Source organism: Anopheles moucheti, chromosome 2 (assembly GCF_943734755.1).
Source record: "Anopheles moucheti chromosome 2, idAnoMoucSN_F20_07, whole genome shotgun sequence".
Lineage (NCBI taxonomy): Eukaryota > Metazoa > Arthropoda > Insecta > Diptera > Culicidae > Anopheles > Anopheles moucheti.
The window spans coordinates 22,438,815-22,458,485 of NC_069140.1; the positions used below are offsets into that span (position 1 = coordinate 22,438,815).

Consider the following 19,671-nt stretch of genomic DNA (forward strand, 5'->3'; position numbering starts at 1 on the left):
CTGCATACCACCACCGTTCGGCCGTCATTTCCATTATCTTCCATGCAGTGGTGCATCGCGGAATGACGACAAAAGTCGCCGGGTCTCGATCGCAGAAGCCGATAGCCTCGGTCAAATTAGCGGTCATGGTTATATGTTGGGACACGCGAAAATGAAAGAGAGAGAGAGAGAGAAAGAGAGAGAAAGAGAAAAGGAGAAAAAATTGTATTATCAGTGAGCAGTAAACCTAAATCCAGCGTACACAATAAAAAGAAAAGTTCCCTTGACGCAAACACTGACCACGGCAACAGTGGCACCAGCTCAGCAACAACAACTCCACGGACAAAGCCGGCCGCCCGTGCCTCATGCTGCAGCGCCGGCTGCAAATGGTCAGAATGGGAACGGTAATGTTATGGATTCGCGGCCAACGACTTCTCCAGTCCGGGCATACCATATCATTGATCGGTGGTGACCGCCAACGGTTGGTGACTGGACATTATCGCCACCCGCCATCCCTTTGTTCGGTGCGCCACGCGAATTCCACCCGGACCAAGAAAGCAAGAAAAAGATAATATTAAATAAGAAAAACAAAAAGTGGAGTACGAATAGTAGATCGTGATAAAGAGAGAGAGAGAGAGAGAGAGAGAGAGAGAGAGAGAGAGAAAGAGAGCTCCGTATAAAGCCTGTTGCAGCTTGCCGTTTCAGTTAGGGGTTGCGCTTTCGGGGTGCGCTGATAAGGGGTGGTTGCAATTTTCTGGCTTGTTACTCTCGCACCACCACCGCATACTACGCAACGCCATGCTTCACACTGAGGCACACCACCCCACCACCCACCCATGCGACATTGGTGGTGGAATCTAGCGACGATAAGGGCGCATTGTTGCATTGTTGTGCGGCACCGGGTGCATTGATTGGTGGGTGGGGGTAGGTTTTTTTGCGTTTAATCATGTGTTTTGCTGCCCATTGCAGGCTTTCTCTTATCTACCGGTCATTATCCGATTGTAGTAGCTTTGAACTTGATCTAGCTTCAATCGGAAAATGTGGACCGCGCACAGCTCGATGTGTTTATTTCAAGACCCGGGGTGATGTTTTTTTCCCCCCTGTTGAAGACCTACTACCATCACATCGCTGCGGTTCGAATTCGCCAACAATCTTAGCGGTTATCAACGCACAACCTGCGCGCTGTCTGTGCGAGGGGGTTTGTTTTATTTTTTTCCCCCTTTTTGGCAAATGTTGCGAGCCTCCGAGGGCACCGCAACGAATGCTTCCCCTGTTGTGTTGTGCTGTAGAGATACTCTCCCGGCTGCATTCGAGATACTGCGGTGTGGTGGTGGCTTGCAGTCTGGTGCACTAGACCCAAGGTATCAGCAGCAACAGCAGCAGCAGCAAACAAAACAACGAAAAATCCGCACACCGAAATAGGTTGATTGACCGATAATACATTGAACCCGGTCGGCTGTTTTCGTCTGCGTGGTTGTTGTTGGAGTAGCCTTCTTTCTCGTCTTTTTCTTCCGTACGTACGCGACCATTCCTGAGACACTGGCTGTTTCTTTCCGTTTGGTTTTTGCGTGTGAGAATAAATGGTACAAAACAGATGATACGACCAAAAAAAAGCACAAAGCATACGACACCGTCAGGTTAATGCGTCTATATACTGCTGCTGCAGTTTACGCTGCAAGTGTGGCTGCTACCGACACCGAAACAAACAACCGTTTCGTTCGGGGGACGTGGCCAGAGGTGTGCACCGTAAGCAGCGATTAAGCAGCGCACTGTCAAATTCTTTGCCCCCTGTCAAATGTGGCCTAGATTTTAAGAATCGGAGCTTTACGAGGGTTTAACATTTTTGTACGAAATAATAAGAGCCGCTATCATAAATAAGGTTGATAAAGCATACGGCTGTGATGGTCCTACTGCATCATACGTGACCATTTCGTCGCCACACAGGTCGAAGCCATACCTATAGCTCCGACTTTGTAGGGTTCCGCCATGGAGGTTCCCTCTGGAGGTGTTTTGCAGCTGTTATTGTTTCCATTCTACCCTGCATATTTGTGCAGCTCTGCAACCTGTTCTTATACTCACTACTTATACATCGCTTTGTCTCGTTCTTCTCCTTTGTTCCGGGCACGTCCCGCACAACAGATCTCGCAAACGACGGCCCTCGTACTCGCAGGACGATCGAGAGTACTACAGTATTAACGACGACGATCCGATGGACGAATGTAACGCCGCGCTGGTACTTATGAGCCTGTCCTGCTCGCCGAACTCATCCGCGCACGGTTGGTACCGAATCGCTGATGGCGTCCCGAAACCCCCACTCTAACGCATCTTCTCTTGCATCAGGTTACGAAACAATTCTCGGCACCAGTTCGGGCAGCAGCACCACCAGCTGGAGTACCGGATCGACTTCGCCGCCGCTGAGCGAGGATGGACATTCCACACCACCGACGCACCACTACCAGCACGAGCTGCATCACCATCATCATCACAATGGCCGCCACCAGACGGCGTCGGGCGGCCCAGGTCGGGGGGCACGCACCACGTCCCTGTCAACGTCGGATGAAGGCATCGGCATGGAGGACATGCCAAGGAAGCGTCGGGTAAGTTGGGTTAAGTTTTTTTTCCTTCATTGTGGGCGAATGGGCAATTCGCAGCAAACTTTCGGTAGAACACGCGACTTCTCGAGCACGTGCGAGTACTTCACCAGCTAAGCTGGCCCTGCTGGTTGTCTCGGGTGTCATAATCGTCAACTGAGGGAGAGTTGGGGAAACAAAGGTCGTGTAGAGGTGATCAGGTGTTCCGAAGGTAAGGAGAACGTTTCCACCTTCCGATTTCAGTGGCAATCAGCTGAAAACCTCGGCACATCACCTCCTCAGTGTGCTGAGTAACCTTCCCGACCAATTAGTGCCGGGAAACGCAACGGTTGTTTTGTCGACCACATCACATTTTGCGGTGGCGTAACAATCATAACCCGTTCGCCAGCCAGGCGAACAGATGCACTAAACGGCACGTGTAGGTTACTAATATGCGAAGATATGGAGAGCGAGAGAGAGAGAGGAGTGAAGCTCTATGTCATAATATCGCTGATCGATTGCTCCGGTGTTGGGAAGACGACCGGTCCCGGCCTGCGGGATTTTGACAGCTGTGATTGACATGTAGCCGATGTTTTTAACGTCCAACCGAGACGCACGGCACCGAATATCGGAAGATCCTCCCTGCCAGAAGCGATCGTAAAGCCTCAAGGCTTAACGAGGTCAAGGTTTATACACACCGTATGCTCAGATCTCTTCACCAAATCGTAGTTGGGAATGTATTTCCAACATTCACGGGAACAGTCACATCTCCACGACAGGTGACAGAAAGGTGAGAGTACCGGATTCGCGGCACGTGTGCATCGGCCTGTGGCTGTGGACATAAAACCTCAAGTTCATTTGCTCAGCTCGTCAACGATCAGCTGAGCTGCACAAACAGCCGGGGTTTGCATATGGGCCCGTGCGTGGCAAATGTTATGGCATTCGTTCTGGAGAGCCCATGTGGGGAGCGTTCCAAACCCTTTAAGCTGCACAGGTCTGGAAGGTTTATTGGCTGTTGTTTTTCCTTCCTTCACAGTAGCTCCCCGTCGTCGTGTTGCTGTAATGAGTGGGCCCAACTCAGCTGAGAGCGTGCCTCTGGTTGTGTTGCCCTTGGGCTCGTGGTTCCCCCACGCACGCGGCGCTCTCATGGCGGATGCCATAGAACTGAAGGAACATTCCAACGATATTGCACGTGTCACGCGGTTACGCGACCACCGGCCATTAGGGTTGGTCGAATTGCAGGGCGAAAAAAAACAAACAAACAACGCAAATCAACAATGTTCATCGCATCCGTTCGGGAACCATCATTTGCACACAAAGTATTTTTTTTTTGTTTCTAAAATGTGATAAGTTAAAGTAAAGGAAAAAAAAAACGTAATTAAACAATTTTATCTGCGGTGTCGGCCCCGCTTGACGGCAAGTGACAGAGGTGGTGTAGTAAATAATTCATAACAGTGAGCCGATAGCGGCAGTGATATCAGTCGCTGAGCTACTGATTTGCTCATTTTCTCACGTCCAGTTTGGAAGATGTCCGCACACGGTGGCGGTGCGTTTTGAGGTGTGCTGTGCATACATTTGCCATAACGCTTTCCTTTGTTTTATGGTGCTTCCTTCTGTTTTCTTGCGATTAGCTGTGGAAAATACCCAAACGATTCGAATTTTTCGTCTAAGAATTTGAGCATTCCTTTATGCAACTGAGCTTTCTAATATTTGAATCACTTTCACAACATTGTTTGATGCATTTTGTTGCAATGCTTTGTTTCAATCAGATTCTAAGGTTGAATTGTGCCTCTAAGGTTAAAATAGTTTAGATATTTTTTGCGCCTCATGCATACAACGCGCAGAACTCCTGCACACCGATGAGTAGGTTGGTGCAATTTTGAGTATATTTTTGTTTTCCTACCTATTCTTCACCCTTCCTTGCACGATCATAAAACGTTCTTGTGTGCGTCCCTGCACACAAATGCAGCAAAGTCCAAAGCGATCGATCGGGGAGGAAAAATATGCCTCACCTTGAAAAGTGAGCCCCAACCATTCGAAGAGGAGGGTTGTGATTTGCAACAAGTTCCCTGCTTCACGTCTTCCTGGCCCCTCCCCCAAACGACCCGCAACTTCAATGCGTCCTGTCCCTCGGCATCCGGCCCCCGGTGGCAATAGATTTCCTGCTGAAACTGCTGCCATTCGCATGCAAACACAACCCATGACGCACGGCCCCCCATAATGGTGAGGTGTATCTTACCGGTGTCACCCTGCTGCAAACGATTGATCCGGCTGCATGTGTGCTTGCGACCATAGCGAAACGATTTTAATGATGTCTGATGCGCGCTGACGTACTGCGCTTTCGGGCTTTGGCGGAAGGATTGTGGTGGATGTTTTTTTTGTGTTTGATTTTTTTGCATCGTTGTGTGCGATTTTATTACCTCTTTCTTGTCGATCGACAAGGTCAGTGTGGCATCTTCGCTTCGGAAGGAATAGAGGAACAGCACCAGCAGCAACAAGAAAAAAAAAACACCTCGCACAGGAGATATCCGCGAGTTTTACAGCAGTGCTGTCGTGTGTAATAAATGCATTCGACTCAACAATTTTATGACCAGTTTTCCTTTTCCGATATTGGTTGCGAATACGATGAATGAGGCAAAGCAACAAAAAAAAAAACGCACACACATTTTGCCAATCTCACAGCGTTTGCAATTTTGAACCTGCTTTGGAATGAACTTGACTTAGCCGTCAATGTCGACGAGGTGGGTGAGCTTTGCTTGATGTTGGGTTTGGGAGGGTTTTTTTTCTGTTGTTGAATTATAACCCCCCCTCAATCAGTGTGCGAAGGTGATACGGGCGCACGTTGATGTGAACCATGATGCATAATGCTTCCTGGATGTTAATGAGAATTTTTCAACCCGATCGCATTTACCACCATGTCATTGCTTCAAATTAAATTCAATTACACTTTTAAGGTTTTTTTTCTCGATTCTACTTGTTATTCCTTTCATTAAAATTAAAAGAGTAATGCCCTGGCAGGTGAACTGATCCAACACGAACGAGATTGTTTACCGAAAGATGATCATGATCATGATCTTCACACATCTGAACTGATCTGCACCTTGGTCGTCTTGCGCGTCTGTTATGGCTGCGGTGCGTCATCTTTCGTACGGTGCGTTTGTCACTGCACCTCTTATCAGCGTGCATCGAAACGAACGAACGGCATAGGAGAGGAGTACTGAAAGAAACGTTAAGCCATGACATGCTTCGAACCACTAAAACACACTCAAGACATGGCAGTTTGAGAATCGAAACTGTTTACGCAACGGTTTTCATGACGTTGTGCCGTTCGCTCTCGCATCCCAACCCTGGCCAGCGACGTTGATGTGGCGTGTGCCAGGATTATCTCATCTCGCACACAATAAACAACGCACGATGCAGTCGCGCTTCGCGTGTGCCTCCAGTTGCTGGAGCGGGATACAATTCGCTCCAGTTATTGTTCTACGTTGAATAAATAAAATGTGACATTGGTTGTTTTGGTCTTGTCTGTTGCCACTACCCTGATGGCGACGCAATCCTACGACCACTAGGTCACAACAATCATTAGACCACGGTTTGGTACAGCATCAGGCGACATGATGATGCAGGATTGCATAAACGGGCCCTCTCCAGCATTAGGCGTATTTTATTACGAATGCCCGGTACTGCTCCCCACAGGGCAGTGATGGAGCTATTTTAAAGTCACTTTTCCTCCCTCATTTCCCTTGGTTTTGACCACTCTCTCTCTCTCTCTCGCTTTGATACACGGTTGGTCCCGCTCTCACTATCGCTAGGGCCCCGATCGCTCGGCACTCCATCTAGCAGCAGTATCTAAATTGGATGCATTAGGAGTGTTGGGGCGGTTCGAGTGCATTCTGAAATGCGTTCCCGCTGTTGTGTCCCCATCAACCTGACCGACCCGTGCTAAACATCTGCGTGTGTGTGTATGTGTGTGTGTGTGTCGGTTAGCCGGTGGCATACATCGCAATTGCAGCACAGTGCGCAAAAGCTGCATCTTACCACTACCAACACATGACACGTGCCATCGCTGCACCGCGCACCCCTGCTGCCCCAGCTCACCCCGGGCCACTTTTTGCGAGGCCACACTACCGGCTTGATTTAAGTTGCCTTGAAGTATGTGTTGTTTTTTTTTTGTTGCCGGTATTGTTTCGTGTTTTTTTTTTTCATTTGTTCAACCTTTGCCACCCCCTGGAACGGTGTGCAACAGCAACACAAAAAAGTCACCCCTTGTGCATGTGTTGTGCGGCTCTTTTGCTATTATTGTTTCGTACATTTGTGCATGACTTCAACAAAACCATACCGAGGACACGTTGCCGGATGATGTTGTAGTCCGTGACTAAAGAGTGCTTCCCGGTGTGTGGGGTGATTCTTTTTTTTTTCTTTTCGGTCCAACTCACTACAAATCTGTGAGGGAGGCGAGAGGTTTCGTACCGCTAGAGAAAAACAATTTTCTTTAAGAACTTTAAAAAAAGGAACAGCAAAGAACTCCAAATAAAGCGCGTGAATAAGAACGGAATGCATTAAATCAAGGTGCGCCTTGGTGCATGCTACGTGCATCGGAATTCCGGAAGGTTGCGGGGGGTTGAACTTGAAAATTTTCCTACCCGTTCGCACAAACGCCACCCCTAGCGAACGTGCGAGCAAGAATGGGAAAACCAGCCATTTCCGCAACAATCGAGGTCAATTAGTAGAAGAGAATGAAATAGAGATAGAGAATGAGACTTAGAGAGAGTGAGAGATTATTTGTTGTTGCCAGGCTTGCAAATGTTCAAAAAGAACATGCCAACACACACATCAGGTTGAAGTGGTGTTTTTTTTTGGCTTTTCTTTCCCTTTTTCTGCTCATTTATTTATCTCCACCCCCCAACCCCCAAAAAACCCCTGGCAATATGCAATCGATTTTTCCACCGTTCCAAGTGCAGTACCGGGTGCGACTTATTGCAACTGCACCGAACGCAGAGAGAACGGATTCCCTTCGCCCCAAAATGACCTTGATTTTGCACGGCACCCTGGCTGTGAAATGAGCGGCCCCCAGCGGCAGCTAGGATGTCTTCCTGCTGGAGCATTTCCTTTCCTTCACTGGCCAGCATGCTTCTGCTAGTGGAAGTGGAATCCGAATCGAAGAAGCGCAAACCGAGAGCAAAGAGCTATGCTTCAGACTCCGGGGACTTTTCCGGGAGAGCTTCGTGATGGATGTGGCAGCATGCAATTCCTTGCACCCGGTACGAAGCAACGTGTGAAGCTCGATGGAAAATTATCCGCTGACACCATTCTCAAAGCGGCTCGACTTTGCACCGCCATTGGTGTGTTTGTGTGTGCACTGGCAAGGGATTATGATGCACAAGTGTGCAAATTGCTGATTTTAGCTGCAGCCGCACGAAACGTACGGTGGAAAAAATAAAACGTACGACAAAACGGGACATAATCCTTCACGTCGTTTTGGCGCTATGCGTTATAGCGCAAACAAGCAAGCAGGCACGAGTGCAAAAGGAACCAAAACAAAAAAAAGAAAACCCCGTAATGCAAAGTGCACTGTGCGGGAAAACGGATCGATAGTGCCGGAAAATCGGATCACGGTGGTGCATAGTTGGTGTGCTAAAATGGAACGTTACGGGAAAATGAACTTGAACTTGAACGTGAATATGACTTGCCTTGGACGAGCCGAGAACGCAACGTAAGCTTTTGCTGTCTGTTCGACTTGCACAACAGCACGACTCGAGTTGATTGATGGCTGTGGCGCATCTTTTTCAGGTTCTGCTTAACTTTATTTAGTTTGTGTTTTATTGCGAATCAAAAATAGGTTTTCTAAACAATACTTATATTCCTATTTTTATAACTATTTTCCTGCAAGTCTCTTGATATACTAGCTAAAAGCAAAATAGCTGAGTTCAAAACAGAGCTTTACCTTTATAAAAGATTTAAGTTCAAACTTCGTGTGGGTTGTATGCTGACATTCTTAAACATATCACGCCTTAATCTATTTTATGTGACACGCATATAAACTTTGCAGCGTAAAATTAGCCTCAACGTGTTTAAGCATATTTCCCATGCTTAATATGATTTCCGACACACACGCGTAAAGATGGGTGTGCAATAATAAATACTTCATCCATGAAGCCATAAAACCATAACCGTACGTCGTGGATAATTTGTCAGTTGTCGCACGTGCCGCAGCTGATTCCAAGGTAGTCCCAATAAAACGAAAACAATATTATGCCGTCCGTGACCATGTCCTACAGGGTGTCGCGTGATGATGGAATGGTTGGAATATTTCGAGGCTCGAGTGACTCGCGGGTCAAAAGCTCTGGCTTAATCTGTGTGGGGTTGGACCCAAACAGCAGTAGCACCCCTACGAGGCCGGAGAGGCAAAAAATAATTAAAAGTACAAAAAGAGGCACCTCTATCGAAACGGTTGCGTTCAAACGTGCATACAAAAAAATCAGCGCGCGTGTTTGACCTTCATTGCAGTTTCTAGCATCTTTTTTTCCTCCCTTTTCCGACGAGGATCTGTCTCGCTCTCTCGCACCTGTTTTGTTTATTCTACCGTTATGGCGGAATTGACGCCTCATGGGAGTAAGGGGGTGAGTTGTGCCCCAACCCCCCACAGCCATTTTCCGCTTCCGTGCCATCTTTCCGTGCGCTATATTCAACGCCGTGTGTTTGTGCGCTGGTTCCACCGACCCCGACCCCACTCCGTAAGCGTACTTTAAATTTATTTCATTCATTCCCAACCAATGCCGTTGAATCTGGTCTGATTATCGCTGGACGCTCATCGATCGATGCTTACCAGCCACAGCCAGGTCACACTGCCGGCAGCCTAAATGCAGTCTCTGCACGATGCCACGACGCGAATTGGGTTCGCAATTGTGTATTTCGGCGGGTAATTATTTCCTGAAACCGAAACAAAACTTTGCTCTATCGATTTTTCGAGCTTGGCCTCCATTTATTGTAGACCACCCTGCAGTTGAAAGGTCTGCAATAGAGCCGTGATTTTAACATTCTTGCTACGTGTCCCCAACGGTGTTGGCATTCGCTTAAGGTTCAAGCTTAAGGCAGAAGACGTAGGCAGGTCGAAACCAAAATCGCCAAAATCAAAATAGCACCAACGTGATAGGAATGGAAATCTCGTAAACAGGGGTGGAACTTATGGCGTAGTGTCTCACAAGCTGGACGTGGTGGTGTTCTAAGCAAAGCATTCATATTCAGTATTTTATTTAGGCAAAATTTGTCTCAAATCTCCAGTAGGTCCTCCCTCGGCGAAGGCTTGCATAGTAGCGCGGTTAATTGGACATGCCGGTGCATTCGGTGCACACTGCAAAAGGCTGCATCGTGCTCACGAGTGTGCGCATGCGAACCAGTTGCCACCGCTGCTCCACCATCATGCTGGGGCTGTACTGTGTGGGTTATTCTGCCAACGCCGTTTTTTTCGGTTTCTCTCCTCCATCCGGTAGCCATGAAGCTGCATCGCAAACCAACAAGTCCGCAGCCGCCGCGTTCCGGGTATGGTTTGCGGGCGGCGAAACGTGCGCGCGGGAAAACCGAAAACCGTTCCAACTCGGCACGTGTTTGACCTTCATTCGTCGGTCGGACGATGGGCAAGGTCAGGGAAAATTTTCGGTTTTGTCTCGCTTTTCCCACCCCGAATTACCGCGCACACCAACTAGTTCGGGGTTTTGGGTCCAAACACACGATGCAGCGTGTGCAGTTTTGCACGACAAAAAAAAAAGCTGCATTTAACAAACGCACACAGTTGGCGCAAGCTCGGCTGGGGGGTATGGAATCGATGCGATAAAAACGTTGCGTTTCGTGACTGGCCAAGGATATTGATCGCAAAGTAAATCTATTTATTTGCTCACGAAACGGGTCCTACATAAGCTTCATTCAATCAACCAAAAAGACTGCTTCCCTTCTTTTTTCTCCTGAATTTAATATATAACCTTGCATGTAGAGCAAAACATTAAATTCTAGCCTAATCCTATAAACTCATGGAGTTATGGAGAGTCTGGAGTTCTGGAGTCTAGTGAGTTATAAATTCATGTCAATAAAAGCATTATTCTAGACATATTCCATGTGCTGTTTGACAGTAAAAAGTCCTCACTGCACCGGAACCAAGATTCGAACCCACTACACTCGGTGTACTAAACCGAGCGCCGTGGCACGAGACCATTAGAACACTCCCTTTTAGGTCACGCAAACTCCTATTAAGTATGGATAAAATCTTGGAATATGCAGTTATTTCTTTAGTTGTGCAACTAGTAGGCCTTAAAGTTCTGAATAGTAAGGTTAACAACAACGTACAATAATTCCATACTCAACAGCAACTGCATATTTCAATTGTAGACCACATTCTACGTCCTTCCTTCTACGTAATTATCCACAATCGGTACCGGTGGGTCAGGACTTTTATTGCACCTCACCTCAAAGAAAGAAAAAACAAACCCTCGGTAAAAACCCTCGTTTACTGCCGCACTGGGCTTTCACTTTTTTTGCTTTATCGTTATCCAAAAGGTGGCTTTTTCCATTGCAGTCCATTGCAGTTTGCATGTAGAACACATTTGCCTAGTCACCGAAGCCATTTGTTGCCGACGCAGCGTAAATTATTGTTCGATAAAAGGCAAGGAATTTGGAGCATTCGAGTGCACTTTGTCGCTGTTTCCACTGAACTGAAATAGGTGAATGTTTATGATGTGTGTTTTTGCTGTTGCTTGCCTGGCTTATAGAAGCTTTGCGTAGGTGATTTTCATTGGACCATTTATTTTACATTTACATTTGCGACAGCAATGTACACTTTGCGTAAAAGCTTGCTTGCGTAAGGCTGTACTGCCGCTGGTCCTGGCAATAATGCCTTTTTTGAAGCGAAAGTTTCGTAAATCTTACTTTATGGACGTTTGCTACCAAACTTTTCAATAGACATCCTTTTAGAACACCCCGTCGGATAGCAATTTTTTAATGATCGCTTTAATTATTTGTTGTGTTTTGCCGCACAATAAACAACATTCGGTCAGCGACGAATCGGGAGACAATTGACCGGCCCCGTAAATACCACCGTTCGGGCTTATTATATTCAAATTATCAGCAAATCGTTCATCGATCGTTTTGCGCCGCGCCGCGACGTCGACCCAATCTCGGTAACGATCTCATAAATGATTGGACAGTTGGAATTTCTCATGGGTCTGTGCGTCTCACGACCTACACTAGCGATGCGCGCTGCGTCCGTTGACACACATCGAAGTCTTGCACTTCCAGGAAAAGTATCAACCGATGAGTGTGTAGATGGCAAACTGACGCCTGTAATTGGTATCCTCCTTCTCGCCCCCCTTAAAGGGTCCTCCCTTATTGGTGGAGCCGCCTGATCTGGGGGTAGGGTTTCGGTGCATGGAAGGAAACGGTAATAAATAACAAGTGTTGTGGCGAAGATCATCGACATTTGAAAGCGCGCAGAATGGAACGGCAAACGGCAATCTGCGGCCGGGTGGTTTTGCTTTTTTTTTCGCTTCACCATCCGGACCGGTACAGCCGCGCTACAACCAGTCGACAACCTGACGGGGTGGGAGGTGGAAATAATCACTTTCCAGGGAAAATGCACCGCTCACATATCCCCGCCACCGCCACTCTAACCCCGCTGCAACTGGCCAAGAAACAAAGAAGGGTTATGGAACTTCTCCCGCGCGGTGCAAGTGCATCGCGAGTAACGGATCGATGAGGGATAAAGAAAAGCACAATAACAAACACACACACACGCGCGCGCAAAAAAAAGCACCCGAAGAAGAAACAGTAACACGAAAAAAGGCAAATAGCAGCAGGGGAGGGGAGGGGGGTGGAAAATGGACGAATCTCCGTGGCCACCCTTCCCGAGCGAGGTTTTTCCTTCATCACAGTGCATTAGTTGCACCGACGTTAGCTGTTTTTGCTGGTTGCACACGTAGTGAGGGAGGGGGGTTGTGAGGGGGGGGGGGGGGGGGTGGGATACTGGGGCGTGTAATTGCAGCCCAGCACGGAAATCTAGTTAAGTTGCACGACTGCGGGCGCGAGCCGCTGCTGTTTTGCTTCGGGATTCGGACGACCTGACGCCGGCCTACTTTGCTGATCGATCCGCTGGGCTGCTCGGGGGTCTCCGGCCGGGCCATCGCTCTGCAGGCGGGTTGAATTCCGTGTTCGGTGTGCATGTTTGATTTCGTTAGCAAAAAAACTTGAAATTGGTTTACATGTGTCAATATTGAGCTGATTTGCTTACCAAAACTCTCTTGCATTGGACGGTGTCTTTGGCACTGGCACTGTTCTTGGCGCACCTCTCCTCTTGCTCTGGAGGATGCAGAAAGGAGGGGAGGGTGTGGATGGTAAATGTTCGCATATGCATGACGCCACGCCACACGGTTTGGTTTTGATTAGCAGCGGACGATGAGTCGGAACCGGACCACTTCCTATGAAAATCACGCACGATTTATCTGCTCGCTTCCCTTGCCAATCGGAACCATCTTTGGGCCGGCGTCCACCGGTACCCCGCGGGGGAGGGAGGGCGGCATCATAAATACATGATGCGCAGCGATCCATATTGAGGACCCGTTCGGTGTAATGTGTGTAATTTTGCCTCCACTTCTACACGGGTGCCTCCCGGGGGCCACACGGACAAAGATGGGCGAAGGTGCCGTTTAGAAGAGGTCCTTGTCCTCCGAACGTTCGCAGGGCCCCAGACGCGAAGGTGACAGCAAGTCGCGTGGGAAGGAAGGGTAGAAAAGATGATGCAAGCATGCAACTCTCATTCCACCCCCTAGGAGGGCTGCATCTTCCGTCGGTGGAACGAACGAACTTTTCGGGGTGGATGTGGTGGTGGTGTTGTGCCCAACCATATCGGGGTGGAGTACTACATCTAGCGTACGGAGCGCCACATTGCCGGTGCGAAGCAGAAGATCGCGTGCAACAAGCTGCCACCGATGATGGAGGGCGTGTGGAGTCAAACATTCCTGGAAAACATGGAACAGCGCGGAAAGACGCGGAAACTGACCAGCCGTACGGTGAAACCGATTGCAACCCCCGAGGCCGGACGGCATCATTTTTGCCGCCATCAATAATACAATGGTGGTTGTGGTGGCTGTTGCTGATAATAATAGACACCCAGTTACTGGATTGCTTTCAGCGCACAAACCGGCCCCGAAGCATGGGCAATTTGTGTGCCCTTTCGCGTCGAGTTGTTGCGTTCGAAAGGAGGTCTCTCCGCTTCCCCGCTGGTGGCGTGGTAATATTGGAGCGAAATATTTAGTGGATGTAATAGCAAATGTAATGTGTTGTTATGTTCGACAAACTGCAAGAAAAAGGGAGAAAGGAATGGAATGAACTGCAACGATGGCATCACACACAGGTGCAAACTGTGGAAGGTCGCGGCGTTGCCCGAGTTTGTGTGTTTTGTTTCGCTACCGGGTACACTGACCTCTCCAACCAGGGGTGAAACAATGGTCCAGCCGAATGGCACGGGGGGGAATGGGGCGAAATTGGTATGCGGGAGCCATGTTTTTTTTTTGTTTTTTTTTTGCCGATTGACGCCATTGGCTTGACCACGATGGAGGGTCATCGCGGTCATAGACACCTGGACCCAAACACTGGCAGCGGTGACATCTAGCATTCGAACCGCCCGAACTCGGTGGCCGATTTGGCGTTAAACCTAATGATCGGACACGTCCTCCCCACCCTCAAAATGGCGTCGCGTTATTAAGAATGATTAATCACGCTTGCACAAATGTTCGCCAAGGTGGAGAAGCAAACGGTCGAACGGTCGGTTTTCGGTCACAGTTTTTGTGCCATTCTTCAACGTTTGATTTCCGATGCGTTTTTGGGTACAAATTTGGTTCGCAACAATGTTGGGCAAAAATTCATTGCTCTCCACCGGTGAAAACCCGCGATCGCGCTGTCGACGCAATCTGGGACCGAAAGAAAAAATTAAAACCGGTAGTTTTAAAAATGCTCATCTCACCATCTGTTGCTGGCCGGGGAGCAATACACCGGTACCGCGTTGCTCGTTATCATAACATCGACCCAAGCGGACCGAAGCCCTGTACGACCTTCGGTGCGTTTTTTTTTGTTCTTCGTTTTTAAAAAAATACTCTGCTCCGGCCGCGTGTGGCTGTATGCGTGAAAGGTACAATGTCTGCGCAACTAATCGGTTGATGACGCCGGCCGGCATTTTGTGCGTCGGGAACTCGAGGGGACCAACCCCCGAGATGATGGTGTTTGCGTACACACCAAAAACCATCTTCAACATAAAAATCTTCAACTTTCGAGAATGGGATGGGAAGAAAGGGAGGAGGCTGTGAAGATGAGGGATATGAGGGCGAAACATCTTCGAAGGCGAAAAGGCAGTGCAGCGATGAACCGGCGTGATAAAAGGAAGAGACAGATAATTTTCGGCCAAAAGCAGCACCAAACTGGCCGATGGCTGCGTTGGGGCATGATGTTTAGCAAAACTCAGTGAAGGAAAGGCCGAAAACAAAACTACGGGAAACAAATCCAAAACAGCGATCTTCAACCCGATCTCCTTGAAGCTGTGGATGTCTCTCTGTGTGTGCGGGAGTGTGGGTGCCGGCTGTTGGAGTGAACGATCTTCTCGTGACTCAGGGTTCAACATCCGACCGCGCGGTAGAAGCCATCGCCCTTCGGATCGTGTGGCCGGGCGTCCTTTACCCCAAAGCATCGGGCCGACGCCGCGGTTACCACCGGGATGGAGTGGAAAAGGAACGAAAACGGAATAAAATAGAGAGCACGATCAAGCCGCGCGAAACGTACGTCGGCGCGAGCCGTCGAACACCGGGCGTGATCATCAGTTGTTTTTTTTCGTTTCGTTTTCGTTGTTGTGTGCTTTCGGTTCGGTTACGATATATTTCTGCCCTCCAACAACGCGCATTCTGTTCTGCTGTGTCTGACCGGTTTTTTTTTGTTGTCGTTTCTTTTCGATCACTCCCCTTGGCCTTTGTTTGGAAGGTTGGGATGTCTTTTTGTTTCGCTTTTCGCTGACTACCGTAGTCCGGTCCGGTGGAATTGTCAGTGAGGTACCGGAATGGGGGGGAGCCCGAAGTTTGACTACCCATTTTCAGATACGCGCCAGACGGTTGCGCTGGAACCATTTTTCTTGCGCTCGCCGGCGTTCCCCCGCAGCACCGGGTCAGTGGCCCCGCGAATTGTGGAGCGCGAAAGGAACGAGCCAGGAAAAGGGAACGCGCAAAAACAAAAACACAAACACAAAATTGCTCACCCGTGTGCGCTTCAGGCAAACACGGTGCGAACCATCAGTCGAGGTTTGGGGCATCTTTTTTTTTTTATATGCCCCTTTTGGGCCCCTCTGATTCTTGGGGCAGGTTGTTGGCAGAACCCGAAACGGACCCAGTGTCAGACACATTGTTTGCGCTCGCGTTCTTTGCGCTCCAAATGCTTTTCAAGGTAAGCACGGGCAGCAGCACCAGCAGCAGCACCAGCAGCAGCAACAGTAAGCCCGGTGGGCAACGAACTCGCGATCGATTTTAAGGGTGCAACTTCCCTAAAAAGGGATGCGCACAACGATCGGTGCATGTATGCGTGAATGGTGGCGAAGTGTAGGACGTAGTGCGCGGTGAGGATCCTGGCGTGGCAGGAGGTGTGCATCTTTGTCTTTTTTTTGTGTTTCTCGATCACGTAAGCTTCATATGGCCCCGGGTCGGAACAATTGAAACGTACAACAATGAACCTACGAAGGATAAATGAAGGAAAAGAAGCGCTGGTGGAATAAAAAAGTTACACAAAGACAGGTAGAAAAAGGGTCAAAGAAATTACTAACAGAAGGTATGGAAAATTGTGGAAGTAAAGAAAAACTTCTGGAAAAACTTTGGAAGTAGAAGTAAAAAAGAAAGATATAAATTTGCTCATTTTTTGGATAAACAAAAAAGGGAAATTTTTATTTAAATTCTGCAACGCCGGAAAAGGCAGATGCAATAAAGATTCGTACGTAGAAAACCGGCGATATTCCTGCGCCGATTAGAGGACTTAGAAGTCAAGATGTGAAAAGAGAACGAAGCAACAACTCCGCTGAGGGAGAGTCAAAAATCACAATCGCGCTAACTTCGCGGCATAAAACATTAAAAATGGCGGCCGCGAAAAGCAAACAGCCAAAACGCTGCCACCACCGGAAGATGTGCACGAGAGTCTGTCTCGACGAGGGTACGTTTCAACCCCTGACGAAGCCCGTGGTGATCCACGGGAACGCATAACAAACAGAACACCCTCAACCGAGCCAGTGGCACAGCACCGAAAGGTCTCAGTTTCGGGGTCCAAAAACCGGATTTGATCCCGTTGCACCCGAAGCGATGTTTTTTTTACGGTCGTCCAGCACTCTCAGTAGCTCAGAAAAGATTAACAAAAAACACACACACACACACACACAGCCAAGAATTGCGTTAGGTACTCACCACACTCGAATCAGCTGCTTTTGTGGGCAGTGGGGATTGCGGAGATCCGATGGATGGGAATTGAAATTGGGATTGGGATTAGCTATTGTGTTTTCTCGGCGTTGAATATCATCCCCAGCTCCTCCACCTCCACCATCCTCCACCCCACCCTCCGGTAATACAGCAATCGCTAGGGGTGATAAAGCAGAGGGCGCAAGAAAAATGTTCAACCACAAACATAATAGAGATCATTCAAGCCCGGTTGGAGGGCAACGAACGGACGATACAAAAGCGTTGAATTCAAAAAATCGAGCTGAGCGTGTTTTTTTTTTATTGTTGTACTGAGCAAACTCGTACGGGGTGGGTTTACAGCACGTTGTTAAGTTCTCAGCTGTTCCTGTCACCCGTGCACTGTGTCACTGACCGATCATTACTTTCAATGCAACCAAATGAAATTCCATCGACTTTTATGCCTTTCGGATCAATCCTCCGCCTTCTTCCTTAATGTTGGTATTTCTCATCGTAAAATTGTTATAAAACCCTTCGATCCGGGATGGCGACCCTTGTATCGAGAATGCATCGGGCAAGCTGGAGCTGATGCTGACGAGATTGCATCAGGGGTCGTAATACTCAATGGCCGGAAGTCCTTGAGACAGATCGAGCCGCACGCTGCACTGCTCTCGCGCTGCTGTTGGTCCTTTGCCTTCGAAAGCGCGAAAGGGAAACGAAGGATAGCGCGTGAATAAACATTTCACAGCTAATAAGCTATGCGGGGCCGATACCTTCTTGGGGTGGCGTTTGGAAAAACCACCTTAAAATGGAAAAACATCAAGAGTGACGAAAAAAAAGCGTTAAAACAGATACAAACTTGCCTGCCCGCTCTCGCTTTCCGTAGCGTTTCCGTAGCCTTGGTGGCCTTTAGTAATGGAAAATGCATTTTTGTTTTACACGATCGAGGTGTTTACTCGAAGCATAACATTATCTCGATCGGTAGACGGAGAGCGAGCAAACGAGACGGACCCGATCGTGAACCCTTTCCGATCCGGCGCATAAGAACGCGCGGCACCGTGCGTTCATCGACCGCTGCTCAATTTGCCGGCAGCATCTTCAGCGGCTCTGTGGGTGTTGGTTCAAGAATGCGTTCAAGATGCGTGCCTTCAACCGTGCCCTGGTGCGGACCAGTTCACTGATCTCCTACCCCAAAACCGGGATGCACCCGGACCGATTATGGTTTTGTTTGAGTCAGTAGCATGTCTCGTTGCCTTCTTTGACAGTTTGAAATCCGGAGCGGGAACTCCTGCGGTTATTGATACTGTTTATTTTAACTCCTCATAACTTCATCCGTGGAATGCTATCCCTGGGGGAAATTTTCTTCAAGAAAATTTGGACTTACCACGAAAGATAATATGCTCTTACGTGTCAATCATTTTTTAAGCTCCAGAGTAATTTGATCTCTACCGGCTGGAATTGGAATCCCAGTCGAATTGCTTAACAGACAGAGTCCGGATTTTTATCTCCCAATAATGCCACCAAGTTTCGACTGTCTCGGATCAGAAGTATGTCTCGTTGACGTGCATCGCATCGCATCGTATGCAGCTGACGTAAATATTACAGCTCTTGGCAGCTTTATGACGGGAACAAGCCAAGATTCTATTGCGTTGGAGCAAGTGGACACGCAGACCAGGATGCAAGAGGTATTCACCTTTCATTGTTTGCAATTTCGTCCAACCTACACATCTGTATCCTCTTAGCATCCGAACCTTCAGCAAACTTCCTCTTTTTGCGACTGAAAACCCACGCACAATTTATCTTCCGCTGGCCAACTGGCTCAATGGCTTCATCCGACGGAAAACACTTCATTGTTGCATCCTTTTTCGTTCGAAGTAAAAAAAATCGTTCCTTCCGCGCGTGGGTGCTAACGCCTGGGACTGTCGATCGATGGTTTCGTCCTTTGACTACAGCCTGTCTGGTTGTAGAACCGTCCAGGTTTGGCTGTAAAATCAACCATTTCCACGAACGCATACAGCCACGTGCGTACTCACGTCACGTGTGTTAATTTGTGGGTTTTTTTTCAAATAAAAATCCAGGCGTAGCAAATGTTAATTTTGTTACGTGGATAGAACTTGGCTTTCGGGGTCGAGTGGGAGCACAGACGACAACGCGTGTGGGAGTGTAATTGGTTGGCCTTTTAATACGGCTTTTCTGTGGGATTTGGTAAAGGTCGCCGATCGTACGCTTTTAAGTGCACTGAATACATTTTGCTTGGTGTTTATTAAAATGTGAACTTCAAAAATGCTCTTGTGCGTTTACGGATTTAGGAAATATTATTTCAGATCATGAAGCCTTCTTTTATGTTATCTTACACAACATGTTGTTGCTCGGTTAGTAACAATTCTACTCTTCATCATGTAAAATTCACTCATTTTAAATATTCTCCATTTTTTGATCAACGAAATATTTAAATTCTTAATTCACATTCTGTTAGTCAATATGTATTGGAAAGCAAATGCAATATCAGTACTACATTGTTTTATATTTGTAATTATCTATGAAAATTCATAAGGATGTCATAGAATCGTTTTAAACGCTACAATAGCAGCTCTTGCTTCAGCAAAAGCAAACAACTTTTTTTTTCTTTATTTCCACCTAACGCCGACGACCGCCGAGAGTGGGATGAA

General features: G+C 48.0%; 1 protein-coding gene across 1 annotated transcript in view; it reads left to right on the forward strand.

The window, feature by feature from the left end:
• Nucleotides 1-19,671, forward strand: part of LOC128310442 (zinc finger protein 395) — a 90,818-nt gene that overhangs the window by 53,279 nt on the left and 17,868 nt on the right. The window contains exons 3-4 of the mRNA XM_053047086.1: nt 2,119-2,255; nt 2,320-2,576. Coding sequence (XP_052903046.1) covers nt 2,119-2,255; nt 2,320-2,576 — 394 coding nt within the window. The remainder of the gene's footprint in view (nt 1-2,118; nt 2,256-2,319; nt 2,577-19,671) is intronic.